This window comes from Trichoderma harzianum (genome assembly GCF_003025095.1).
Source record: "Trichoderma harzianum CBS 226.95 unplaced genomic scaffold M431scaffold_4, whole genome shotgun sequence".
Taxonomy (NCBI): domain Eukaryota; kingdom Fungi; phylum Ascomycota; class Sordariomycetes; order Hypocreales; family Hypocreaceae; genus Trichoderma; species Trichoderma harzianum.
In genome coordinates, this window is record NW_020209252.1 from 1,573,041 (window position 1) to 1,595,984 (window position 22,944).

A 22,944-nucleotide genomic window follows, 5' to 3' on the forward strand; every position below is an offset into this window, starting at 1 on the left:
CTGACACGCTTGCCTGTGACATCGCCGAGTGCCGGCTCGGCGCGGCGGCTGAGTTGACCGAAGCCAGATGATCGAATCATCAAGACAACTGGGTGCAGCAGGATGGAGATCTCACTTCCCCAAACCACGGAGTCCGCGGCAACGGAACCATGTCATTTCATCAGTGAGGCACTTCCTTCTTGGTCAAGGGGTGCGATGAATGAAGCCGAGGAACATCATCGTATGATTGAAGCCAAGTTGACTAATCGCGCAAACATCTGATGAGCTCCGTACGTTACGGATAGCGCGATCCGAGGTAGAGCGAATTTATCCAAAATGGCAGCGTCGATGGTTCCGTTTCCCAACTGAGCAAAATTGTCTCTTTCGAGAAATCAATGGCTACCATCCGGTTGATTAGTTGTCTGCTGGTGATTGCTGCCAGGTTCATGGCCTTGTGGATAAGGTAAATACGGAGTAGATTGTAGTATTACTCGTATTTACTCCTGATTTACACGTACTCTGCGATCCTGGCGGGCCGTCCCAAACGTGGTGGACCACAGGGTAGCTACTCATGCTATTTTCAGGTCATGTATGGAGTCTGCTTGGTGTCTCCCGCAAGAAAAAGAGGGACAATGTTCGGGAATACCAGCCGGATATTCACTCACTCACTCATTGTAACCATGCTGCATGCCGCGGCAGAGGAACTGCGTTGACACGCCTCTGCTTACGTCAAGACAAGGCTCGTGTCCGAAAAAAACAAACGGTTCACGAAATAACGCCGATATCCCATGGAGAAACGGAGGCGGACGCCCGCAAGCGCAAGGCTCGAACCCGACCAGGGAGGAGCCGGAAGCAAGACTGCCTATTGGCGAGCCTCGTCCTGGTAACGAGAGCAACGGAAGAGTCCATGTCCGCGGCGAACGGAGTCTGCTAAACCACCGGAGAGCGAAGTCACGAGATTTCCTGTGGTGTGTACACAAGAAAAATGATCTTCGAAAGCGGCATGGTCGGAATATGCATGGAAGCATGGAAAGAAGGACGCAAGGACGCCCGAGGCGCTTCCACGGATCTCGATCACGGGAAGAAGGCCACAAGAACAAAAAGAAGCGGACCGCCTTTGCATCCCGTATCTGCACTTTGACGTGACGAAATAGGGGAGATGCCGCAACCGCACCCCCAAAAGCCGGCAGATCTGTTTTTGTGCGTTGTTCGTCCGGAAAAGCACCATTCGCCCGGGCAAAGCTGGGCGTCATGGCGTCGGCGATTGGGATTGGCTGCGAATCATCGGCTATCGGGAGATGGGTCTTCTCTGCATGTTCTTTGTTGCTTCCATTGATTTTTTTCTGTTCTAGTGCGACCCCCGGCTAAAGAGCAGAAAAATGACGGCATTTAATGGGGCCCCTGGGAAACGTGCGTGGTGATAGGGCAATGGCCGTCTTCGGCATTGTGGCGGACAAAAGGCGGCGTCTACCGCCCTGGACCCTTTTCCTTCGCTCTCGCTTCCCTCGCTGCGGAACTGTTGTTGCCGCAATCTGTGCCGCAACGCACGTACTGGGTAGGAAATGTACTATGACGTCTATTGCTGTTGAACGACCCTGGGCGATAGATTAAACGACACGCCAATTAAGCATTACCTCGGATAGGAAAGAAGGATCTCCGTACACGCGATGATTGATAAGGTGCAGCGAAAATCAGTGGAAGTTGCCGTTTTGATTACCTAACTGGGGGTGATGAGGAAACCAGCGGGATGACCACAATTTCGATTCATGAAATCTGGGGTTGAGAGCACAAGGTCTGTGTCACGGGACGGTGCCCTGACTTGAGTCAAACAGACAGCGCTGCGGCACGTGCGATGCTAAGCATTGTGCCCCAGCGGCAAACGACAAACTCAAAAACCCAAACCCGGCGATTGATGATGATCAGGTAAGGTAAATAGTAAGAGATGGCAGCGGAAGTATCCATCACGGATTTGTGGATTCCCGCACCATGTGCCCCGGTGGAACTTTGCTCTTCGGACCCAGACGGACGGGAGTTGATGGGCGTAGAGTTAAAAAGTCGGCGCCATGCCTGATGCGGCGATTTGAAATGCTGTGCTGACAGATGCCATTAATCATCTTTCAATCTCGCAAGCCCCGAAACCCCGGCTCTTTGTTGTCTTATCGACCCTGAAGCGACGGAGCCGCTTTGGGGATAGCGCCACTGTTTCGCGATGGCATCCTTCGCCCGCTGGTTCGTGCCTGGGCTGAAACACGGCTGTAGATGACACTAATTGCAGGGAGAGAGATCTTACAGTGTCTGTGCCTGCGAAATTGGATGGAGAAGCCTGTGCTGACTGACGAGGAACTCGTATCGCATCGGTTGTCGCCTGCAGGGCTGAGGGGGAATGTCTCGGCGTCCAAAGTGAATCAAACAAAGGGAAAAGATTGTGGGCTAAAAATAATCGTTAATTCGTACTAACACAGGGTACGATGTATTGGAATTGGAGTCGTAGGTAATACGCATGGCTTGCACGCACCAGGCGGATTGCCGTCAGGGTAGCCGTTATGGCTGCCGTTATGATAGCCGTCAATTTGAAATGGCTGACGAGCTTAATCCTAAGCAAGCCGTGAACGAAAGCGAGCTGGGCGACGCGGACGATAATCGAGCCGCCGTGGCTGCGCTGTGCCGTTGCTACGGAATTCCGCAGTGGAATTGGCTGAGCTGATGACGATGCACAGCTACGTCCAGATGCGGCAGCAACTGAGCGCCAGGAGAGCTTGTGCAGTTTGGGTTAGCCTTTCGATAGGTAGGCAATCCTCATCGCTCGCTGTTTTGCTGCGTGGGGTTTTGCAGTTGCAGCAAAAGCCACATCTTTCCGAAAAGCCCAACTCGGCATTCGGGCGCGGGCGATGCGCGTATATCCTCGGGCTCTGTCAGCAACACAGACACCGTCTGCGTCTGCACCTGTGATTGGCCACATCGGCAGCCATCGAATGGACGGGCGGACCAAAAAGTGCCGGACAAAACACAAAATCTTGCCGCATCCCGATTCCGCAGCGCATCATTGGCTCGATGGCCGCGTACCGATTGCGAGGATGGACGACCAGCGCATTCGCATTCCTTCATCCCTGCGCCACGTCGCAAGTGCGTGCAAGCCCCCTTTTCCCTGAGATCGTGGGTTTTGGGTGTTGGGCCTTATCATCAGCCTTGACGTGCTGATGGGATCGCCCAGGGCTTGGAGTTGCTTTTGATTGACGTGGTCTGTGCCGCCGCCCCTCCCATTAAGGATTTGAATTGGGTACGTACCCATCTGTCTGTGGACTTGAGAGTGGTGCCTTGCCGAGGGCCGCAAGACCCACCCAAGACCGTCGGAGTCATCAAAAATGGGGCCTCAATCGACTCAGCCCTACTAATTCGCTACCCTCGCTACAGGCTACAGTACCGGCTTCAAACAGCGGGTAGGACAAACAACAGAATATCGACACCCCTGGCCCCCAATCTCAATTCCAATTCCAATTGATGGGTCTGATTGGTGATGGGAGTGACCGGGCTGAGATTTGGGCCAATTCACGGCGATGACTGCGATATGGCTTGCATTTTTCTAGGTGCATTGGAAGACTCATTATGCACGAATGCGGACATAGGACATAGGATATAGGCAGCTCTGCACTGGTGGTTATTTACGGCCGATGAGACAGACACGTCTCGGAGGTCCGTCGCTCTCGTCTCCACGTCCCGTCCCCGACCACCGATCAGCCGGGCTAAATACACGTCTGTGATTGTCTTGACGGTTGGCAGCGACAGTTTTGTTTGAGACGGCTCGGCAAACGGAACGGCTGCGGGCACTCAGTATTACTGTCCTACTCCGTACCATGTTACAGTCCAGGCATCCCATCCAGGTACTCATACTAGGCACCAGAAATGAACGGCGAGCATCGCTATTGCTAGTGAAGCAGGGAGACGCAAGCGCAACGCGGCGCCTGTGCTAATCAAAGCGGATGCGAGCAATACGTTGGCCGTGTGCGAGTAAGAAAAGAAAAATAGCCTGTGATATGGTGTCAGTCCAAAACGACCGTTTAGGGCTGTGCTAGACGCTGTCGTGGCCTGCTTGGCAGATTCGTATACACATACGACGTACGACGTACGATGCATAACTACTAGTGGTACTAGGTACTAGGGATTCGCACTAATGCTGTTATGCGAGGGCGAGAAAAAGAAAAGAAAACGGCGAAAGACACGCAAAGATTGAAATTGCCGAATAGGATATCCGCGGGCACCGCATTGGGACAGATTGTGCGCAAAAGGATGTGAAACCTGGGGTCACGCTGACTGTCAAGCCCCCCAGGCTGCGACAAAACAGGCCAGATCACGGGCGGGCTGAGATTGAGCTGCGTTTAATTGCGATTGAATTACGGATGCCAAATGCGTGTCCCTGAGCAAAGCCTCGTGCACGGCCATGCGAATTATGCGCAATGCGCAGCAATTCCAGCCCTTTTGCAGCGTCGTAGCTTCGCACGTACGCGTACCTGGCCCCAACAACAGTGATAGCAACGACAATTGCTCGAATGGGCAATGCACTTCTTGTCGCGATGGCTTCCTTTCGAATTGGATTGCCTAAAACAGCAAAACCATCCCAGCGTGGGTGACAAATGGGGGAGTGCGATTGCGATGAGATCTTCGCTCACGAGTTGGGCGGCACTAGTTACTAAGGAATCGGCAAGCATAACGGATCAAAAGCAATTGGCAAAGGGGAGTGGACGCAGCATTCTCTGATTTGATTCCACGTTAGCGCAAAGTCTGATCTGTTGATGACTGTGCCGAATCGACGAGCATTACTACGCAATGATAGCGGTGCTGAGAAATAGACAAACGGAGCAATTAGGCCTCGGACAACGGTGCAGTGTCGGACATTGTAGGTCAGGGCTTGTTAATCAGCGGCCCTTCCAGTTGAGCTTGAGGGCAGGGAGAAGGGAAGAGCCAGGTATGGGGCGGCCTGTGATTCATAATCCACAGTCGTCGGCTGGTGCTCACGGGCGAATCAGCGGTGTCGTGCACGCTGTCGAGCCAATCGTGATCAGTAATGGCGAGGGGTGCCGTCGTTAAGCCCGTAGCGAAAAGGAAGCGGAAGCTTCCAGCTAAACTGGCGGCTCTCTCTTACTGCTGCTAACCAAGCAATTTGGAACTGGAGGGAAAAATTTCTGACGGGCTGTGACTAATTGGCTATGCGAGTGCGAATGCCTAATGCGGACTGGCGCCGTAATCCCATTGCAAAGCAACGACGCTGCGAAGGAGTCACGCAAAATGCCGAAGCCGTCCGTGGCGTACGCCATGGTTTGCTCGCACCAAAGCCTCGGGCGGCCGTGTACTCTGGGACGCGAGGTACCTGGGCGCGGGGCGCAGGCGCAGCCAGGCGTCGGGTACTGTTCGCGGATGATTGACTCGCTGCTACGTCCGTACCGGAGACGCTGGGCTTTCGGATTTAGTCAGCGCCAAAACCCATGGCGTTGCTCACCCCCCTCCCCCCCCTTGCATCCACGCCTGTGATTTTTTCTGCTGAATGATCATGACTGTCTCACCCCTCCCCCCTCGCATTCATCGTGCCTCTTTTCGGGCCCGTCTCCCAAAGTCCGCTTTTACCGGGCTACAAGGGCGTGCCGAGTACGTACCTCGATGCCGAATGGATTTTTGCTGGGACCCGGTTGGGAGGCTCCGAGTTAAAAGAATGCCGACTCCCCCGACCTTGAGCCTCGATATCATTCAGCACAACAATCAAGCGAGCATTACAATAACAAGAAACATACAAGAGATACTCGAACAACAAACAATATCTCAACATCCATCCAGTGCTCGCATTGATACACAACAGCAGTATACTAGTCCACTAGGCATCTCAACCATCCCTGCAACCATATCTGGCTGCCTTGAGTCACACCTGCACTATATATCCATCTTCCTCCCCACCACACAACAAAATGTCTGCCTCAGCATCACTCCTCCGACAAGCTACCAAGAAGAGCATGTCTATCACTCAGACCTACTACCTGGCCCACAAGGCCCGAGCAAAGCTCTCTCGCGAGGCTGCTCAACCCGATCACGATCTCCGTCTCCTTGTCGGACACGCCAACCTCCTCGACTCTCTGATGCTTGAGCTTGCCGAGGCCGAGCGGGAGCAGGAGCGGTGGTTCAACCAGTCTGTCCGCAACACCAAGACCTCCGGATCCAACAGCAGCCGACACATCCAGTGGGCCGACCGAATCGAGGAGGAGGCCGTCGACGAAGAGTACGACTCCGACTCCTCTTCCGATTCTGACGACGAGTCCGACTACGACGAGATGGAGATGACCAACACCCGAACCACCATCATCCCCACAACCACCACCACAGTCAAGGTTGTCGAGGACGAGATCATGGGTGACGACGATCTCGAGGAGGACTACGCTCAGCTCGAGCTCGTCCGCACTCCTTCACACTCAAACTCCCCTCCGGAGCTGATCGACCACGACTCCGAGTCTTCAGATGACGAGGCTATGCCCCCATCACCAGCCGATGCCGAGCTGCCTCTCCCCGCCAAGGAAGAGAGCGAAGAATCATCATATTACACAGAAGAGGATTTCTACCTGGGCCAGCGAACACCCGCGGGCCTGGTGTCGGCAATCTCAGTCTACTGATCGACACCACCGATCCTTCTTCTTGTACACTACTATATGATTTGATTCTTTAGCATTAGCGATGGCATGGCTTTGGCAAGGCGTTCTGATTTCTTCATCATGATACCCCAAGAGGGAATATAAAAAGGCACAACGGCGTTTCTTCACTTATACTTTCATTTGTTCTATTACCACTATACACCATTAGAGATCACAGCTCAACGTCTTATTTCATACAATGTCATGGCAAATGCGTTTCTTTTTTTCATGAGGAGGAATGAATGGGTACATGGATACACATTGGTGGGCCGCTCCCTGGAACAGGTCTTCCCTTGGTTGAGTGGACCACGAGTTAGTAGCAACGGGAACAAATCGAATAGCGATTTCCCAATTACAGAATACAAAAAACTGTTACAAACTCATCTACATTGTCTCCTACTCTCTGCAATCTTGTGACTCAAAATCCGAACCGAACTGACTGACTTGAACCCTGATTTGATTGACATTTGACAGGATGTCCGAAAGCCCGCGGCAATGGCGGATGGGCCGAGCGGCACTAACAGGACGCCGCTCGGACGAAGCGGCATCGGTGGGAGTGGCAGCCGATAAGCAGCAGCCCCAGGCTGAATACGTACCGGAGATGCATTTCAAATCCCAGGTCAGATGGCCCGAGGAGTTACGGTACGTACATTTGCGGCGCTAACTTGACAATGCCGGCCCAGCTTCTTGCTTTTTGCTTACCGCCAGCCTTAATAATTGCAAATCCAATGCCAGAATCCAACGGAAAGAAAAACTACCTACGAAATAGAGCTAAACGGAATTGAGTGCAAGGCCCGCAATATCCGCCCGACCCAGCAAAAAGAAAAAAAGCAACGATCCATGGATGAAAACTTCGATGGAAAAAAAAAACAAGCGTGAAAAAAAAAGCTATAATGGATCTATTACCATTACTCTAATGCTTTCGGGCGCTCGGTCCCTTGCCTGGGTCCCGTGGACAAATCCAATGGAGAAAGCTGCCAGTGGTACACGACTCAAGTCCCGACGACAAAGAGCAGGAAAAAAGGAAAATTTTTTGCTTGCAGCGAGTTAGCTTAGCCTGCTTGCTTTGTAAAACGGCGACTTTGCGGATATCCGCTTTGCTTTGCTTTTTTTTTCTACTACGGGTCTAGAGCAGGGAAGGGGGTGTGTGATGAATGGTTAAAAATTAAAGCGAAAGAGGGAAAAAGAAAAAAACGTATGAGCTGGCAAGCATGCAAGATGAGCAGAGACATGAAGCCCTTACGAGATGCATTGCCGTCCAGATCTTTGCTTTTTGCAATTTTCCCCACCACCATTACACCCCCCCTTGCTTAAAATTGGCGGGTGAAAAGGCAGCAGCTTTTTTGTCTTGTGCCAACAAAACCATAACGGGAGGGCATGGATTTACGGTATGGTAATTGCTGGCGGCGGTTGATTCGTCAGCGGGAGTTTGGATGTTAGGCATAACAGCCCAATCGCAACGCAAAAACAAAAAACAAAAAAGGAGGGGGAAACTAGGTAGATGCAGTAAAAGCCGGAGTGACGGTGTGTGAGTGTGTCTTGCTTGCCGTGATGCTTATGAGATCCGAGCCACGGTACATGCCGAATGGGTGTTTTCTAAAGCCCGCCCGTTCACCATTGTTTGCCTGTTTGCCTTGGGCCCCCAAAAAGCTTGGGCTTGTGCTTTTTTTCTTTCCCTTGCTTGACCGAAAAAACCTTGGCATTTTTGTTTTCGACCATGACTAGTTAGCTGGAGTGAATAACAAATCAGAGCCGTAATCCCGCCTAACGTGAAAATCTTCCCGTTGTTTTGTAAGCCTGGCGCACGCTGGCCATTATCAAACCCCCCTAGGTTCACACTTTTATTTCCCTTTTCTGTTGCCTTCGTTTGCCTTCCCCCCGCAGCGCCGGCCTGTGACCAACGCATCAGACAGGACATGGGTACATAACGGCGTAATTACGCAAGCCGTATGAGGGACAACGACAAAGAGGTGAAAACAGAGTAACACTCTATTGCTTTCCCCTACCCCACGTGAAACTCCCCATCTTGGAAGGAGAGAGAACAAAGCAGATTTCAAGGGGTGGGCCGAGATTGGATCTGGAGGACACTTCGAACGACAAAATCGCATCAGCTTATCAGGCCATGTGTTGGGCGGGATTGAAGTACACGCCCCCCTCCTGACCCCCATTTGGTGTTGCGATATTTGCCATTTCCGTGAAGCTTTTGCTGTTTCTGGGCGGTTAAACTTGACCCCTTGCTTTTATTGACATTTCCGCTCTTTTTTAATTGACTACAGCTCTTGGCTCGTTCTGGCGCGATTAGTATCGTGCATGTAGTGTTGCCATAAATCTGTCCATCTTAAGATGCGCAAAAATGGTACGATTACTCCGCATTTGCATCTGGGTCTTTATCGTACCTACATACATATCGTACCAGGTATGTAAGCAATTCCGCGCACAACTCATTATCAAATCTCGGCTCGCCTGACGCCAGTTCCCGCACCTCACGCGGCTCTTTTTTCTGCGACACCTCCCCTCCCTCTCCGCTCCATCTGCTCTCTCCGCAGAATAAGAGCTGAGTCTGACAAGGGAAGCAAAAATAGCGGATGGCGGCGGCGCGCTTCGCCGAGGAGGGAGAAAGTAAATAGAGCATTTGTAAAGATAAGTTGGCCGTCAAGATAAGGCTTTGAACCTCGCTCGTTTTGGCAATAATACCTAGGCAGAGCTCGAAAGTTTAAAAGAAGAGGACGACTTAAGCGCCCGCTCCGAGGCAATTTGGTCCTCCTCGACACAACGTCCATTCCATATTTTCGCGCTTACTGGACCAATGTTGGTTGTTTTTTGCCTTCGCCTTCAAAAAGGGCCATTTAGGCGCTGCTATTGGCTAAATCGTGCCGTGCTGAGGAGAGCTTTTGGCGGCGCCCCGAGTAATATCTTAGTTGTGCTTCATGTTTGGTGTTAGCTGCAAATCCGCCGCTTGGGAATTTAGGCCAAGCCAAGCCTACAGAGGAGCCCTACGAGGCGTTTTGAAAGCTTGATGGGGAATAAGCACCAAGGCGTCTTTTCCCCAGCCGTTCTCTCTCTCTCCATTTTATCCAGCTACAGTACACACCCATTTCTTTGGGAGGAGATGCGGGCCACGGAGATCCTCGTTTCATGATCTCTCTTCTAAGCTGTAAGACGTGAAGCGGAGTCCGGCCATCGGCCATCAGATTATCTCGGTTCCGCTGCGGACCCCGCGCGGATGTTGCCCGTGGACTTTGGCGGCAGCGAACATGTTTGACATGAGGCGGGGCTTCACCTGCCAGATCTGATTGTGCGCCACATGTCGGTGCTGCTTTAAGCGTGACAAGCCACATGTCGTGGGCTGGCGGATTCAATTCTTGCATAACTCGATGTATGCAAATATTGGTCATTGTCACGATGACTTGGAAAAGGAAAGTTCAGCACGTAATGAATAGTAAGTTGAATGCATGCTCAGGTTATGAGTTACCGAATGAATGTTGTGTAGTACTTTATATACATCTATATTAACTATGACTGTCATTAAATTTGACGCCTCTATTGGTGCTTCCTTTTCATCTCAAATCAATGTCCCCGTAATACATGTATTCAAAAATTACCAAGGGGGCCTTCTCTTCAATTCCTCCAATTTTTCCATTGTATATGTCTCTATATCTTTTCGTCTTCTGTCATATTGGTCTATGTCGTGTATTATCTTCTAGTAGCGCTGTAAATAGCCAACTCTGAATCGATGTTCGGTCTCAGCAATGGTCGGGTATAAGTCGTGTATAAGTCGTGGTTGTCTTATTGCTTCTCCGATGCCATCACACTTTCGATCCTCTTTTTGAATCTCATCGGCAGTAAAAATAATGCTGCTCCAATAAACATGCAGCCGGAGAAGATCTGGACATCTAGGTAGACTGGGGAGTGCGATCGTCGGAGTCCTAGGGCCATGGCCTCGGCAACTAAAGAAATGTCAGCATCGCATTTGGTAGACAAACTGGATATTGGATCCAGGGGTATATGTGCAAGATAACATACAGGCTGATGGAACGGCGGAAATCGTCCAAACTATTGATAGTGCAGAAGGGAGAAGCTTCATTCCAAAGGCATCAGCTAGCATAGGTCCAACCATCTGTGAGGTTTTGTGTTAGTATTGATTCAGTTTGTTGTAGAGAAAAAAGTTCAAATACTTACAGCCCAACATGTGCCAATTGTTGTACCTCCAATAATGGAAAATGCAAGCAGGATCGAATACGACGTGCCAGATGTCCAGAGGCATAAGCACCATATTCCTGCCAAGGTTGTTGCCCCTATCACCATGTTTAATCTTCCCACACGGTCACTGAAGTAGCCCACAATGGGTCTACCAATGGCCATTCCAAGGTTAGCCAGAGCTCCCAGGATAGAGCCTTGGTGAGCAGTAAGGCCAATTCGAACAGCATTGTCTGGAAGCGAGAATAAAACGCATGTGTATCCAATAATGCTGAGGAACATCCACGTCGAAATGAGGAGAAGCTCAGACCGTTTGAAAAGGGCAAAATCAAACGCGCGCTGAGTAGGTTGAATGTGCTTATTCCTGTCCTTGATCAGGATAATGCAAATGACGTTGACTGCAGCGGTGCAGATGGCTGTGATGCGAAATGCCCAGGCGACACTAATGTTGGAAATCATGGCTTCCGTGGACAAGCTGTAGATGAGACCTCCAATACCGCTTCCTGCAGCAGCAATTCCGTTTGCAATGCCCTTTCTCCGGTGAAACCACTGGGGGATAATGCCAATGGTACCGATGTACAAGAATGAACAGCCCCAGCCAAACAGCAACCCCTGAGAGAGAAAGAGGTGCCATGACTGCGTAGCGAAGCTTGCTCCGATCAGAGCGCCTGCCTCCATGATGGCACCCATAAGTAGGGGAGGCTTGGTTCCAAACCTTCTGGTGGCGTGTGTGACGAGAGGAGCGATGAGGAGGATCTGAGACTGGGAGAGACCGCCGATGAAGGAGTAGGCGATTTCTGATGTCCCTGGGAAGGCGTTTGTCGAGATGTAGTGAGTGAGATATACGCCGAAAGCCTGTCGTAAAGAAGTTTGTTAGACTCTATTCTGTTGATTTGACAAGATGTGTCGTTCTTGATGCTGTCAATGTGGACTTACACCGTTGACTCCCCACGTGCTCGCTGTAATCATCAGTTGGCACACAACGCATACCCAGCCGTATCCGCCATCGTGCTCATCACCTCGTAGTGGTTGTTCTTGTACACCGGTGTTTTCAATCGTTTCTTCTGAAATAGGGGTTCCGACTTGATCTACCGTCTCGTCATCGCTGGTAAAATTTTGCACAACCGTCATTGTGATTTTAGAAAGGGGGAACAAATGTTAAAGACCAAAAGAGTGTGCTTTGGGGTTTGTCATTAAAAGACGACTAAAGATGTGACTAAAGTACGAAGATTAAATACCGAACAATCATGCCCTTGATATTGCATATATATATGGATTGTCCCTTTCACGCCCTGCATATATGTTGTATGTGTATCATTACGTCTTCCCTTGCGCTTAGAAAAACTAACATCAGCTCATAGGATCGCCCCGGATAGCATCTGTGCCGATCAGGGTTTTACTACCGAGCGGCATCCGATCCATCTAAACGAAAAATCAAAATCATGACCGCATTCGTTTTCGCATCTCGTCTAACTTGGCTATCGTGACGGGTTTGCCAGATGTATCCACAGCTTCCATTGCATCTCCGGACCAGCTCGCTGAGACTTGCCTATCTGGGACTAGTACACATATATCTGGAAGACATCATGTATTGCCTCTTCTGTCAACTCTTACGGCGCGGCCTCGGAGAAAGGGAATTGCCAAGGGAAAGCAGATCATTGCCAAGGGAAAGCAGATTTACGTATTTTGATACTGGTAGCCGATTGATGAATAGCCTATCTGAGGGTATCATTGAGAAATGAGCCTCCGCTTTGCTAGATACCTGATATATCCCCCCTCTGTTCTTCATTATGTCATCGTGACACGGCTGCAATCCGTGCACTCGCGTATTTGTTCTGAGATAGAATACAGGTACCTTTTATGTACGGGAAATAATACGCCGTGCAGAATATCTGAAGGATATGTGTTTATGTAGGCGCATGCCAACTTATACGATTCGGGATATTACCGTGTCCTTCATTTTGTACATATCGAAATACCGTCCATTATCTTGGCTGAGAATCAAGCCGAAACAAGCTTGATATATCGTTAGCCTTGGGTCTGAGTTCACATTGTCGTTGAATATTGACTTACATTCTCACTCAAATTGTCGTTTGCCCCCCTCTCCGTAACTTTAACTTCGTCGCCTACTCGAAGCAAGGCCCCGTTGGGACCTGCAAACGACCACTGTCCAAAGACTGGTTTCACTGGGCAGACGTGTTAGCCCATCATGAACATGAAGAGATTAGGGAGAAGCCTTACTAGGGTACGCCTTGTTTACGCGTCTATCTCTAGCTATTAAGCCGTAGACTTGTGTGCTCCTCGGAGATCCACCCCCTGTCTGTATGTTGGCGTTGATACTCAGACAGCGAGGGGTCTTGAAGACACAGCGGACAACTGCTTTTGGCGTAGTTCCGTCTTCTGCAAATACAGTGAGCTCTCTCCAGTGATCTTCGTCCCACGCCGCAACAGATCCCACATCGACGTGGATGTTGGTACGGAAGCGAAGCAAGACATCTTCTTGCTGATTATCTGGCGGTAGCCGGATTCTGACGTCCTCTTCAGATGCTGTTGATGTCACCAGGAACGGAGCAGCATCCGCAAATCGGATTCGTTGTGGCTGGAAATGTTCACCGGCAGCCTTGATTGTTAATGGCAGGCGGTGTTTAGGGATGTATGCAGCTCCTGGGATCTCGCGGCTACCCGATCCGGAGATGAACAATAATCTTGTAGGTATGTCGAGATGTTTGCTAAAGAACTCGGCCGGGCCATCTCCCATATCAACGGCCGAAGCCTCGGTTCCGAAGACGCTCACTTGGTACGACGGCGCGTCTAGACATGACAGCGGCGATGGTGTGAGAGGAATAGTAATTGAAGATTCCGGCTGGGCCACCGTGTGCTTGATGGTCAGCTCCGACCAATCATCATTGATTGAAGGCTGGAAGAGTGCTAGTTTATACACCCGCTTAACGGTAAGGTGCTCGGCTAGATGAGGCCGAATCGTCGGGTGGCTCTTGGGATCTCTGACAAGGATATACTGCCGGTCAAAGCGAAAGCCCTCACTCGTGATTTCTGCAATTGATACCTCAATTGGCAAGAGTGATTTGACGGGATAGATGAACAGCTAAAGAATCGTACTGTTAGCAAGCGTCATGTGGCTTATAGGACTTCGGGCCAAAGGGCAAGACAGAGATCGCCAAGCCTGGGGCCGTGAGTCTTGAGATGAGACAGTGATGGAACGGGTTCGGTACCCTTTGGATTTTCATCTTGCTGCCTAATTGCGGTCGGTAACAGTTGCCGCATCTATATGTTGTTTTGCGCTCAGCATATGCTCGGCGCTCGGCCTCATCACCACTATTTTGGATAGCGCAAACTGGTGTCTGACCGTCACCACTCGCTGGCCTCTTGTGAACTTGTGAAGCTATCCGTCCACCGTTGCCGTCAATAGCGCTTCTCGTGGATCAAAAAAAGAGTGCACGGAGCGAGATGATGAGTTGCAGCTGGGAGGAATGAGTGGGAAAAGCGCAGGCCAAAGCTCTAGCGGGCCATGAGTACTGTAACATGCAGCAGCAGCCGCCACAAGGTGCTGGAATTCAATTGATGGTTGTTCAAGATGGATGACCAACTGTGTGCTCACAATCATCAGCCCCCTGTCGTCGTGATAACACGCTTTGCCGTGTATGGGATAGCCTCAGCAAAGACCGCTAGTCCCAACATGGGCATTGTCGGCATTCCGCTCACCTTCCAACTTGACCAGCCAAGCTCGATAAACCAAACCCAATACTGGACTTGAACTCTCATCAGCCCATTGAGCCACTCACGCGGGGCGCTCGGTGACTCGGCCCAGGGATTCTTTCATCACTCACTCGCAACCACACTCGTTCTGTATTAGGATCAAGGGAGCGAGCATCGAGAGTCTGGCCCGTGGTGCTTGATTGATCCGACGCAATGGAGGTTTCCACCGTGCCGTGTACGCTCTGCAGGAAACGGCGGGTCAAGGTATGTACCGTGTTCTATGCTATGGCGAGCCATCTCCGTTCGGATTGTGCGGTCGACTCACGTATTCCCAGTGCGACAAGCGCTTGCCGGGCTGTGCGCGGTGCGAAAAGGCATCTCGCTCATGTCCGGGCTACAACCATCTACGCAGGTTCCTTGACGAGAGCCAGAACCTCCGAAAGAAGTTCTCCTCGGCTGGTGCCAGTTCACAGGATAGTGGCCTTATCAAGACCGTAGACTCACGTCCTGCGACTGAGGCGCCTTCCATTGCTTCACCATATTCAGGCTCGCTTGATTCAATCTTGTTACCTACGACAGCATCAGGAAGCAGTGACGTTGCTCAAACTCAGGCAACAACTCCAACTCCAATCCCGCCCGAAATTCAGCTTACGTCTCAAAATGATGCTCTGCAGGGATCTAGCTCTAGCCTGGATAGGCCTGGCCAAGGCAGCTTTTCTATCACCCAAGATATTCAGGACACGTCCTTTATCACGACTGAGAGTATCTCAGACTCAGACTTTGACTCCAGGTTTTTCGATATTGATCCCCAGGTTTACTTTGCGGATGGAAACAACTGCTGCGGATTCATACCGTCCCTCTCCTTGATAAATGATGCCAACGGCCCGCAAGGACCATCTCTCTCCTGGCTTAATGACGTCAATTTGGAAGGATATGGACAACCTGGATATGAAGTGGACACAGAGAGATCAGAAAGATCCGAAAGGCCAGGGACCGACCTGTCGTCTCCAATTCCGGATTCTTCGACCGAGGCCGACCACGAGACCGCATATCTAATCCGATATTTTGCTGAAAGAATCAGTCCGTGCTTGGATGTGTTTGATATTGAGCGATTCTTTGGACACATTGTCCCTATCAAGGCAATACGAAGCCCTCTTTTACAAAACGCCTTGGCTGCCATTGCTGCAAAGCAATTTGGGAAGACGAAACGAGAGACGTACTCGACGAATCATCAGACACCTGGCCGGTCGATGCTGGAGCAGTACTCTGAAGTGGCTCACATCGACTGGTTTTACAAAGCCGCAAGTTTCTATGACAAGGCTATCGGTCATATGATGAGACTGTTGCAAACGCTACGTGACGGCAGCCCTGCTTCATCACCTGGAAGTACACCATCATCAATGGATCTGACATTGAACCTTCATTCAGCAGTGTCACCATCATTTAAGAGGCGCCGGACTGGGAGTATTCAGGATTCTCATAATGTTGTGGACGATCTTTTGGCGGCAATATCCGTGTTTCTTCTCTACGAATCACTTGATAATCGATTTGCAGAAGTCTCTAGGTATAGTCTGATTTTCATTCATTCGGTTTACCATTGAAAACTAGCTTGCTAATCACGTCTTGAATCAGGCATATGTCTGGCGCTCAATATCTGCTTACGTTCAACTTGAAGCAAATCTTCGAAAACACCGAGTATAATCCCCGCAGCGGAGCATACGGCCTAAGTACTCGAAGAGCTTGGCAAGCGTCTTTTTGGAACATTGTCTGTATCGATTGGGTCACATCCTACACCGGAGAGGTCCCGCCACGCATTGATATAGAGAACCTCGAGTTATGGAAAGCTGCGGGTCTACCAATGGTTGTCGTCAATGGGATTCACTTACCAGTTTCACTTTGCGGCGATGAAACTTCAGGACACCAATTGCAAATGACGGAAACGGTGGCCTGCAGAAGTTTGATATGGGTCATTCTGAAGACACTTGCGTTTGTGGCTGATGAAAAAAGCGGCAACAAAATTGCAGATAGTAGCCCTCTAGATGGTGGTAAGACAAGTGGAAGCTCACTCCATAAGATTCACAGCTGGGATGACATATCCCAACATCTCGACAACTGGTGTGCTGCGCTACCAGACACCTTTGAGCCCTGTGCGAGGATAGCACAACGATACAACAACATACCCACGCCTTCGGACACTATGCCGCCGAGATCGGAATTTCAAAGTGCTTTCCAGGAGCTCTTTTACGCCAATGCCATGTGCGCAACAGCCGCAGTCTTGTACCATTTTGTGCAGCTTCTCCTCTTACTCCACAAACCTCTGAATCAAAAGCTATCAGAGACACATCCGGAGTTTGTGGCCAAACGCCTCAATGCATATCGCCAGCTGTCGGCTCAGATCGAAGGACATGCCAATGAGATATGTGCAATATCACTGGGACGGCCAGATGACCCCGTTCGACTACACATGGTACAACCTTTGTATATAGCAGGGCTTTGCTTTGAGACACACGAACAGAGGACAGCATTAGCCCAGCTCCTGGCGACTATACAGCGGGAAACTGGGTATTCGACCACGGAGAGAGTTGCGAATCTGCAGCAGCAATGGGGATGGGATAGTACTCCGCCAGCACTTGATGTGATGTAAAATATGGCTACAGGTACTTGGGCATGAATAAACGATCAACATATAGAATGCACAGACTTATGAGAACTTGTAACTTGACCAACTACAAGTGAAGACATGATAGTGAATCAACCGACTTAGTATATAGCATAATACGTCAATAATCTGATTGTATTATCTCTATTGTTGCGTAGGTACTCATAGTTGCCATGACTCAACCTGAATCCCGAACGGTGCATCTCACTCAGTGCGTGTGTAGCTGTCGACGCTTGTCCAAATATGGCAACTCTCAGCGAACTGCTGTGTCAGCCTTACCATTGATTACCAAGCTCTCATGGAGAAGGCGAATTGTATGCTCTCTGATTGGAAGTAGGTAGGTGTCTGCAGTATTCAATCAAGATGCTAATGGCACGTTGAATGGACCTCTATGAGAGTATCTGTCTTCTAGTATCATGACTATTACTAGATATTTAGTTATCTTGATTCACTAAACAGCCAACACATTAGCTAGTGCCGTCTAGATGAAGTTCAATCCGAGCAGCATATGAACTTATTCCGGGAAACTACTATTAGTGTTATTGTGGTGAACAACAGTCATGAAAGCCATAAGCTAACACAGAGAAGCATTGGATTGGATATGGTGAAGAATAGTGTCCAATATTGTTTTCGAGAGGATTTCGCCTACTTGCATGCTATTCATAACTTGCATAAGCCGCCACGGATGGGATGAACGACCTCAAGAACACGGCAATAACACTAAGCCTAATCTAGCCAGACAAGGACCCTGATTATGGAACTCAGAGCCATGCTGTGGCTTTGCGGCAACCTCGTGCCGACTGATTACTAACTTCGAATGGCTTCATCCTCTTGAATCATCGATTACGTTGTTAAGAACCCTTTGGTTGTACTACCGATACGCCATTGACGCCCATGGGAGCGAAATCGAATCCTTCAATGGACCATCTATTTTTAAAATGCCTATGAGATCTGAAGACGAGATGAATGGCATCATATCTCCCTTCTCTCCTCGATCTCAGACCAAAAGCTGGGGTGCGATCTCTCGAAGTCGAAACATCGACCTCAGCGGCGATAAGAAATGCTTATTTACGCTTAGCTTCGATTCTCTGGCTGCTTCTACATGCCCAAAGTCTACCCGGAATAACCCTCGATCGCGGATAGAAGCCCCATTGAACCGCAATCTGCAGTGGGCTCGCGTGACTCTTGGGGGTGCCGCCAGTCCCGTGTACCTTGATCACGATGAAAACCGCCTTTGGACCGTGGTGTTTCGTGCGTCCGATCCACCGAAGAGTCTGTGCTTCTGCTTGAATGCCGCTCCGATCGCGGTGCCTGCATGATCAGGTCAGGTGTGCCGGCTTCAACCAGAGCTCCCTACCCCCTCTACAGCTACACCTTGTCCACTTTCAGGAACAAGAAAAGTCGAAGGGGGTGTGAAGGGTGTGGACGATCGACTGGTCGATTTCTCGCGCAATTCCGGTGTCCGGGTATCCATCTGTCTATCACAAGACCGAGGCTGCCCCACCTTCGCCGGCAGCGAGCTCCTCAGTTGTACGGGCAACATCGGAAGCAAATAGAGACGATTTGACGATTTGACGGGGTTTACACGCCTGTTAGCTGCAGCTCGGATTGGGTTTTCGGTTCGGACGAAATCGATCGGTTTGCGCTCTCGGAAGGTGTTCATTGGCTAACGCAGTGGCAAATGAAAAAAGTCCATGGAGCTCGGGTTCCTCGCTTTTGCTCTGTCAGCGGCATTTTGGCTTTCCCCCGCATAATGCTGTTTGCTGGAGCACCGCGGACTTTGTCGGACCTAGCAACGCCCATGGCTGATAGGGCTGTTGATGACTGACCAGTCAAGGCTGGATCCCAGTACCGCCAACAGTGCCTCTGGTAATCGACAGCGCTCAAAATCATGATTACGAGGAAAACGAGGGTCGTCAATCAACGAGCTGCGAGCTTTCCCGTTGGCGGTTATCTTGTGAGTCAACTGTTCCACTTGGCTTCCGGTAGATTGGTATTCAACATGTCCAACCTTGATGCTATACAATCCCGTCCATCCAAACTATCTCCATTGCCCACATGGCCCGAAGGACCAATCGTTGACAGGTTTCGGCTCACCCCCTCATGATCGACTCAGAGTCAATCGCGATCCGTGGAGGTGGAGGGGGTGTGAACCGATGTACAGGCATTTGTCAGGCTTCGACTCCCGATTAGCGCCGGTACTGATTAATCGCCGCGACCGTGGACTTAGGCCTTAGGTCTTACTGGCACCCTTAATCACGGGTGAGGGGGACGGAGGTTCAGCAGCCTTATGTGGCAGCCACGGATTTGTCACATCCTCGCTCCAACCCGTGACTTGGTGCCGGCTGGTGCGGAGGCGTGGACTTAAGAACCAGGCTGGCAGGTTGGAACCGGAAATAGCAAAAAGGCTGCTCGCCAGTCAGCCTTAGCGGAGATAGAGGGAGGTGAGGGTGAGACATCCCGTCTGTCATTTGGGTTTAGGCCTTTGTTCGGTGAATCAACTTGAATGTCATCCATCCGGATTACCGAAGAGGACCGTTGATTAAGCTCACAAGGGCCCGCGCTTAGTATTTGACAACTTGGGTAGGCAACCATCCACACCTGATGGCGGTTGACTTGCTTCCAATCTTCTGGGAGCAAGGCTGAGCCAATCAGACCGTGTACCGTTCGGTGCTTGGAACAGCCGCTTACTCAGACCACTACACCTCGAGACTTGCTACCTATTTTGAGGTCGTCGTGGCTTATGTGGTGGCGGCACTTACACCCGGGGAACGAAGTCTAATCGACAGTTAAGCGACCCGCGGCTATTCGCTTCGGCAAAGATAAGATGTGATCACAGCAAATGCCATCTCGGGGATAGTTCGCTGATAGAACGGCTTGCTGGACTTTGCCTGAAGGCTTCTTTAGCGCAGCTGTCAGATGTCAAGCAACTTGTACACAGCTTCCCACTTTGGGGTCTTACTTGGCTTTTAAGGTTTGGCTGAGATGCCAAGACAGCTCTATGGGGGCCTCTGTAAGTGAGATTTTACAGTCTTTTGTACAAATTCCTGTTCTGGAATAGTGAGATGTCGACGGACAGCTGGAAAGCAGAGTATCCTTTCTCACACCATGAGATAAGATATCGGTGTATGTGTCAGCTGATCTCGGACATCTGCCGTTGTTTTACAGAGATAGGTAGCTCAAGAAAGATGATAATATGAGAAGAGTTGTTGTAGATTACTCATCACCTTCTAGAGGTGACCTTGCCGAAATGTTGTGATATATGAGACATAGGCTGTATGTAACATGAAGAAATCTGATCTATTAGAGAAGCATACGGTTTCTGATCATGTAGAATCACGTAGGGAGCGGTTATTATGCTTTTTCAAATCCTATCTACGGTATTATTGTATTAGAAGGTTCCTGCTTGGCGGATTGGATCTTAGCTTTGTCATCCATGGTCAACGATCATTCGTCATAACTTCTTATTTTCATATAACCTGGACTTCATTCCTTCCAATATTCTCAGAAACCAGGCCATGAAGTTTCGTTTTGTTGCTAGCCTTTAGCTTTTGAGTTTGATCGAGGTGAGCCCGTGGTTGTGATCATCTCGTCGAGTCTTTGCCATGATCTACAGCATTCCGTGAGCTTCACCCGTATGACTGCGGGGGTAATTGTGATCTTATTTACTTGTACATTTATATGTCCTGTAGTTACTTGGATCAGCGGTATACTTGAACCGCAAACAAATTTGGGGAAATGCCTGTGCCCGCTGTTAGCCCTGCTCTCCTATCCTCATTCTCTACTCAGGCCCAAATGGCTTCTTAACAAATTGATATGAAGTTAGCAATAGCGTATATATTTTGAAACAATTCTGAGCCATGGTGACGAATATGCTGAGGGCTCGGAGGGGAACGGGACTGAGAGGCTATACCTGAGTTCATGTTTGCAGAGTGCCTCGCTATATACCAATGTTAGGGTCACACTGGAAAGGGCATATGAGATTGATCTAACATCTATTCTAGTTCTAATACCGATTGGGACATCTTAATCACTCGTGTGATTACCGGTAATGCCGCTTGTCCTTGCATCAAAGTTTTGTCTTGCCAGCATGTATAGCCTTTGGATCTACTTTGAGAGCCCAGTCTTTGTCAATTGTTATCTGCTCAGTTCTTGACTTCTTGTTCCAATATTGCTCGAACTCGGCCTTCTCACGTCGCCACCGTTCGAGCTCATCCCCCAGAAAAGCAGTGATGGCGATTGCACATTCGACAACCTTCTCCATCGGTACCAGATGGCCGCAGTCAAAAGTTACCTGCTTAACTCGACCAGCAGCAGCGCCGCCGCTGCCTCCAACTCCTGTTCCTGTCAGTGCCATTTTTAACCGTCGCTGTTCTGGCAGTGAGATATTGGACTTTTCTCCAAAGATATACAGAATGCTGGGACGCAATTCTGGCAAGCGGCGAAAGACATAAACTGGTTCGGGGCGGTAGAGTGGGTATCCCGGATATTCTTCATCTGAAATGGGGTCTTTGTCAACATAATTCTCTCCTGGAACCTTGGGGTATGTAGGCCGGAGGAAAGTGAACAATTCTTGATGTTTTGAAGTCGTAAGCGTGAAGCGTTTGTCTTCGGCATGCTCGGCAGGATAGAGCTCTGTGGGAACTTGGCGGAGGCCATGCTCTAACCAAAGGTCCAGAACGCGCGGATCCCATGATTGGAAGAACTTGCTTCCCTTGAACCTTGATGTAGCTGCATCCTTTGATGGCCAGATATCTTGACGGGAAGTAGATGACATGGCGGGGGGAATGCTGCTATTCGGGACTTGTATGACGGGATCGATAAGAACCAGGGACCTCAGTAAGCGCGGGTGTCCGAGAGACAAGAGCGATCTGTATCTTATGTCAATAAGGGACGGGAAAGAAGCCCGGATGTCTCTTACAATTGAGTACCGCCCATGCTATGGCCTATACCGATGATTGGATGAGGCATGTCATCTTGTTTTTGGTTGATGAGATACATCAAATCTCTCGCATTATCGGTCCAACTCGCTACCGCTGGTCAATAGCTGAAACAACATCGCACAGTGATCACTAACGGTCATTTCCAAGGATTTTCTCGTTAAGGACACCTGATTGACCCTGGCTCCACATGTCCGCTATCCAGATTGACCGGATGCGAATGCCTGCTTGAGACGCCCGTTGATATATCTCCCCCCAAAGAGGCTCGTACAACTCCTGTTAGGTCATTAAGCATACTTCTTGCAGTGAGCATTTGAACAAATCACACTGACCTTTGGGAAGCCGTTTGCATGAGCACCGATGATTGTCACATCGCCAGGCTTAGGCGTAGGGTTGTCCAGCGGAATGTACTGCTTCACCGATAACGTTGGCGTGTCAGCGTCGCCATTGGCTGTCGCTCTAATATACTCTCTCGTGTGGGAGCCCTTGACGGTGTGTTGGATTACACGAAACGACGATGCCATTCTGAAGAGATTGTTTCGTTGCCCAAGTGGAAGAACCAGACGTAATCGAATGTTTTTGTTAGAAAGAAAGGCTCTACGAGTCCTTCCTAACATAGCTGTCAGCAATAAAGCACTCTTGATAAACTTCTGGTAACACACAGCCGCCTAAGTAAGCCTCGGCTTCATCGGGAATAATGCTGAAGTTTATATGGACTGGTACGGCTTACCGACCTCGCCCTACCGGATAGCTTGGTTTATTGATGGAGGCCCATAGCGGGCCGCGACCG

At 50.0% G+C, this 22,944-nt stretch overlaps 6 protein-coding genes across 6 annotated transcripts; 2 read left to right on the forward strand and 4 right to left on the reverse strand.

Annotated features, from left to right (window-relative positions):
• Window positions 1-452: 452 nt before the first annotated feature.
• On the reverse strand, window positions 453-1,726 carry M431DRAFT_385925 (hypothetical protein). The gene has a single exon (XM_024914752.1). The coding sequence runs from the start codon at window positions 1,230-1,232 to the stop codon at window positions 645-647; it is 588 nt and encodes a 195-aa protein (XP_024776431.1). The 5' UTR covers window positions 1,233-1,726; the 3' UTR covers window positions 453-644.
• Window positions 1,727-5,697: 3,971 nt separating this feature from the next.
• Window positions 5,698-7,028, forward strand: M431DRAFT_506511 (hypothetical protein). Its single transcript, XM_024918816.1, has one exon. It carries the CDS (start codon window positions 5,931-5,933, stop codon window positions 6,624-6,626), a length of 696 nt encoding a protein of 231 aa, XP_024776432.1. The 5' UTR covers window positions 5,698-5,930; the 3' UTR covers window positions 6,627-7,028.
• Window positions 7,029-10,099: 3,071 nt separating this feature from the next.
• On the reverse strand, window positions 10,100-12,051 carry M431DRAFT_529545 (hypothetical protein). The gene is made up of 4 exons (XM_024920768.1): window positions 11,778-12,051; window positions 10,824-11,696; window positions 10,668-10,761; window positions 10,100-10,591 (listed from the first exon to the last, which is right to left on the reverse strand). Exons 1-4 carry the CDS (start codon window positions 11,970-11,972, stop codon window positions 10,431-10,433), a joined length of 1,323 nt encoding a protein of 440 aa, XP_024776433.1. The 5' UTR covers window positions 11,973-12,051; the 3' UTR covers window positions 10,100-10,430.
• Window positions 12,052-12,498: 447 nt separating this feature from the next.
• M431DRAFT_139292 (hypothetical protein) lies at window positions 12,499-14,398 on the reverse strand. The gene is made up of 4 exons (XM_024912589.1): window positions 14,072-14,398; window positions 13,083-13,944; window positions 12,915-13,027; window positions 12,499-12,857 (listed from the first exon to the last, which is right to left on the reverse strand). The coding sequence occupies exons 1-4, from the start codon at window positions 14,084-14,086 to the stop codon at window positions 12,843-12,845; spliced, it is 1,005 nt and encodes a 334-aa protein (XP_024776434.1). The 5' UTR covers window positions 14,087-14,398; the 3' UTR covers window positions 12,499-12,842.
• Window positions 14,399-14,613: 215 nt separating this feature from the next.
• Window positions 14,614-17,313, forward strand: M431DRAFT_15353 (hypothetical protein). The gene is made up of 3 exons (XM_024912883.1): window positions 14,614-14,819; window positions 14,891-16,119; window positions 16,188-17,313. Exons 1-3 carry the CDS (start codon window positions 14,769-14,771, stop codon window positions 17,197-17,199), a joined length of 2,292 nt encoding a protein of 763 aa, XP_024776435.1. The 5' UTR covers window positions 14,614-14,768; the 3' UTR covers window positions 17,200-17,313.
• A 3,878-nt stretch (window positions 17,314-21,191) lies between these two features.
• Window positions 21,192-22,685, reverse strand: M431DRAFT_15355 (hypothetical protein). The gene is made up of 4 exons (XM_024912884.1): window positions 22,487-22,685; window positions 22,292-22,430; window positions 22,136-22,244; window positions 21,192-22,085 (listed from the first exon to the last, which is right to left on the reverse strand). Exons 1-4 carry the CDS (start codon window positions 22,676-22,678, stop codon window positions 21,284-21,286), a joined length of 1,242 nt encoding a protein of 413 aa, XP_024776436.1. The 5' UTR covers window positions 22,679-22,685; the 3' UTR covers window positions 21,192-21,283.
• Between the last annotated feature and the right edge of the window lie 259 nt (window positions 22,686-22,944).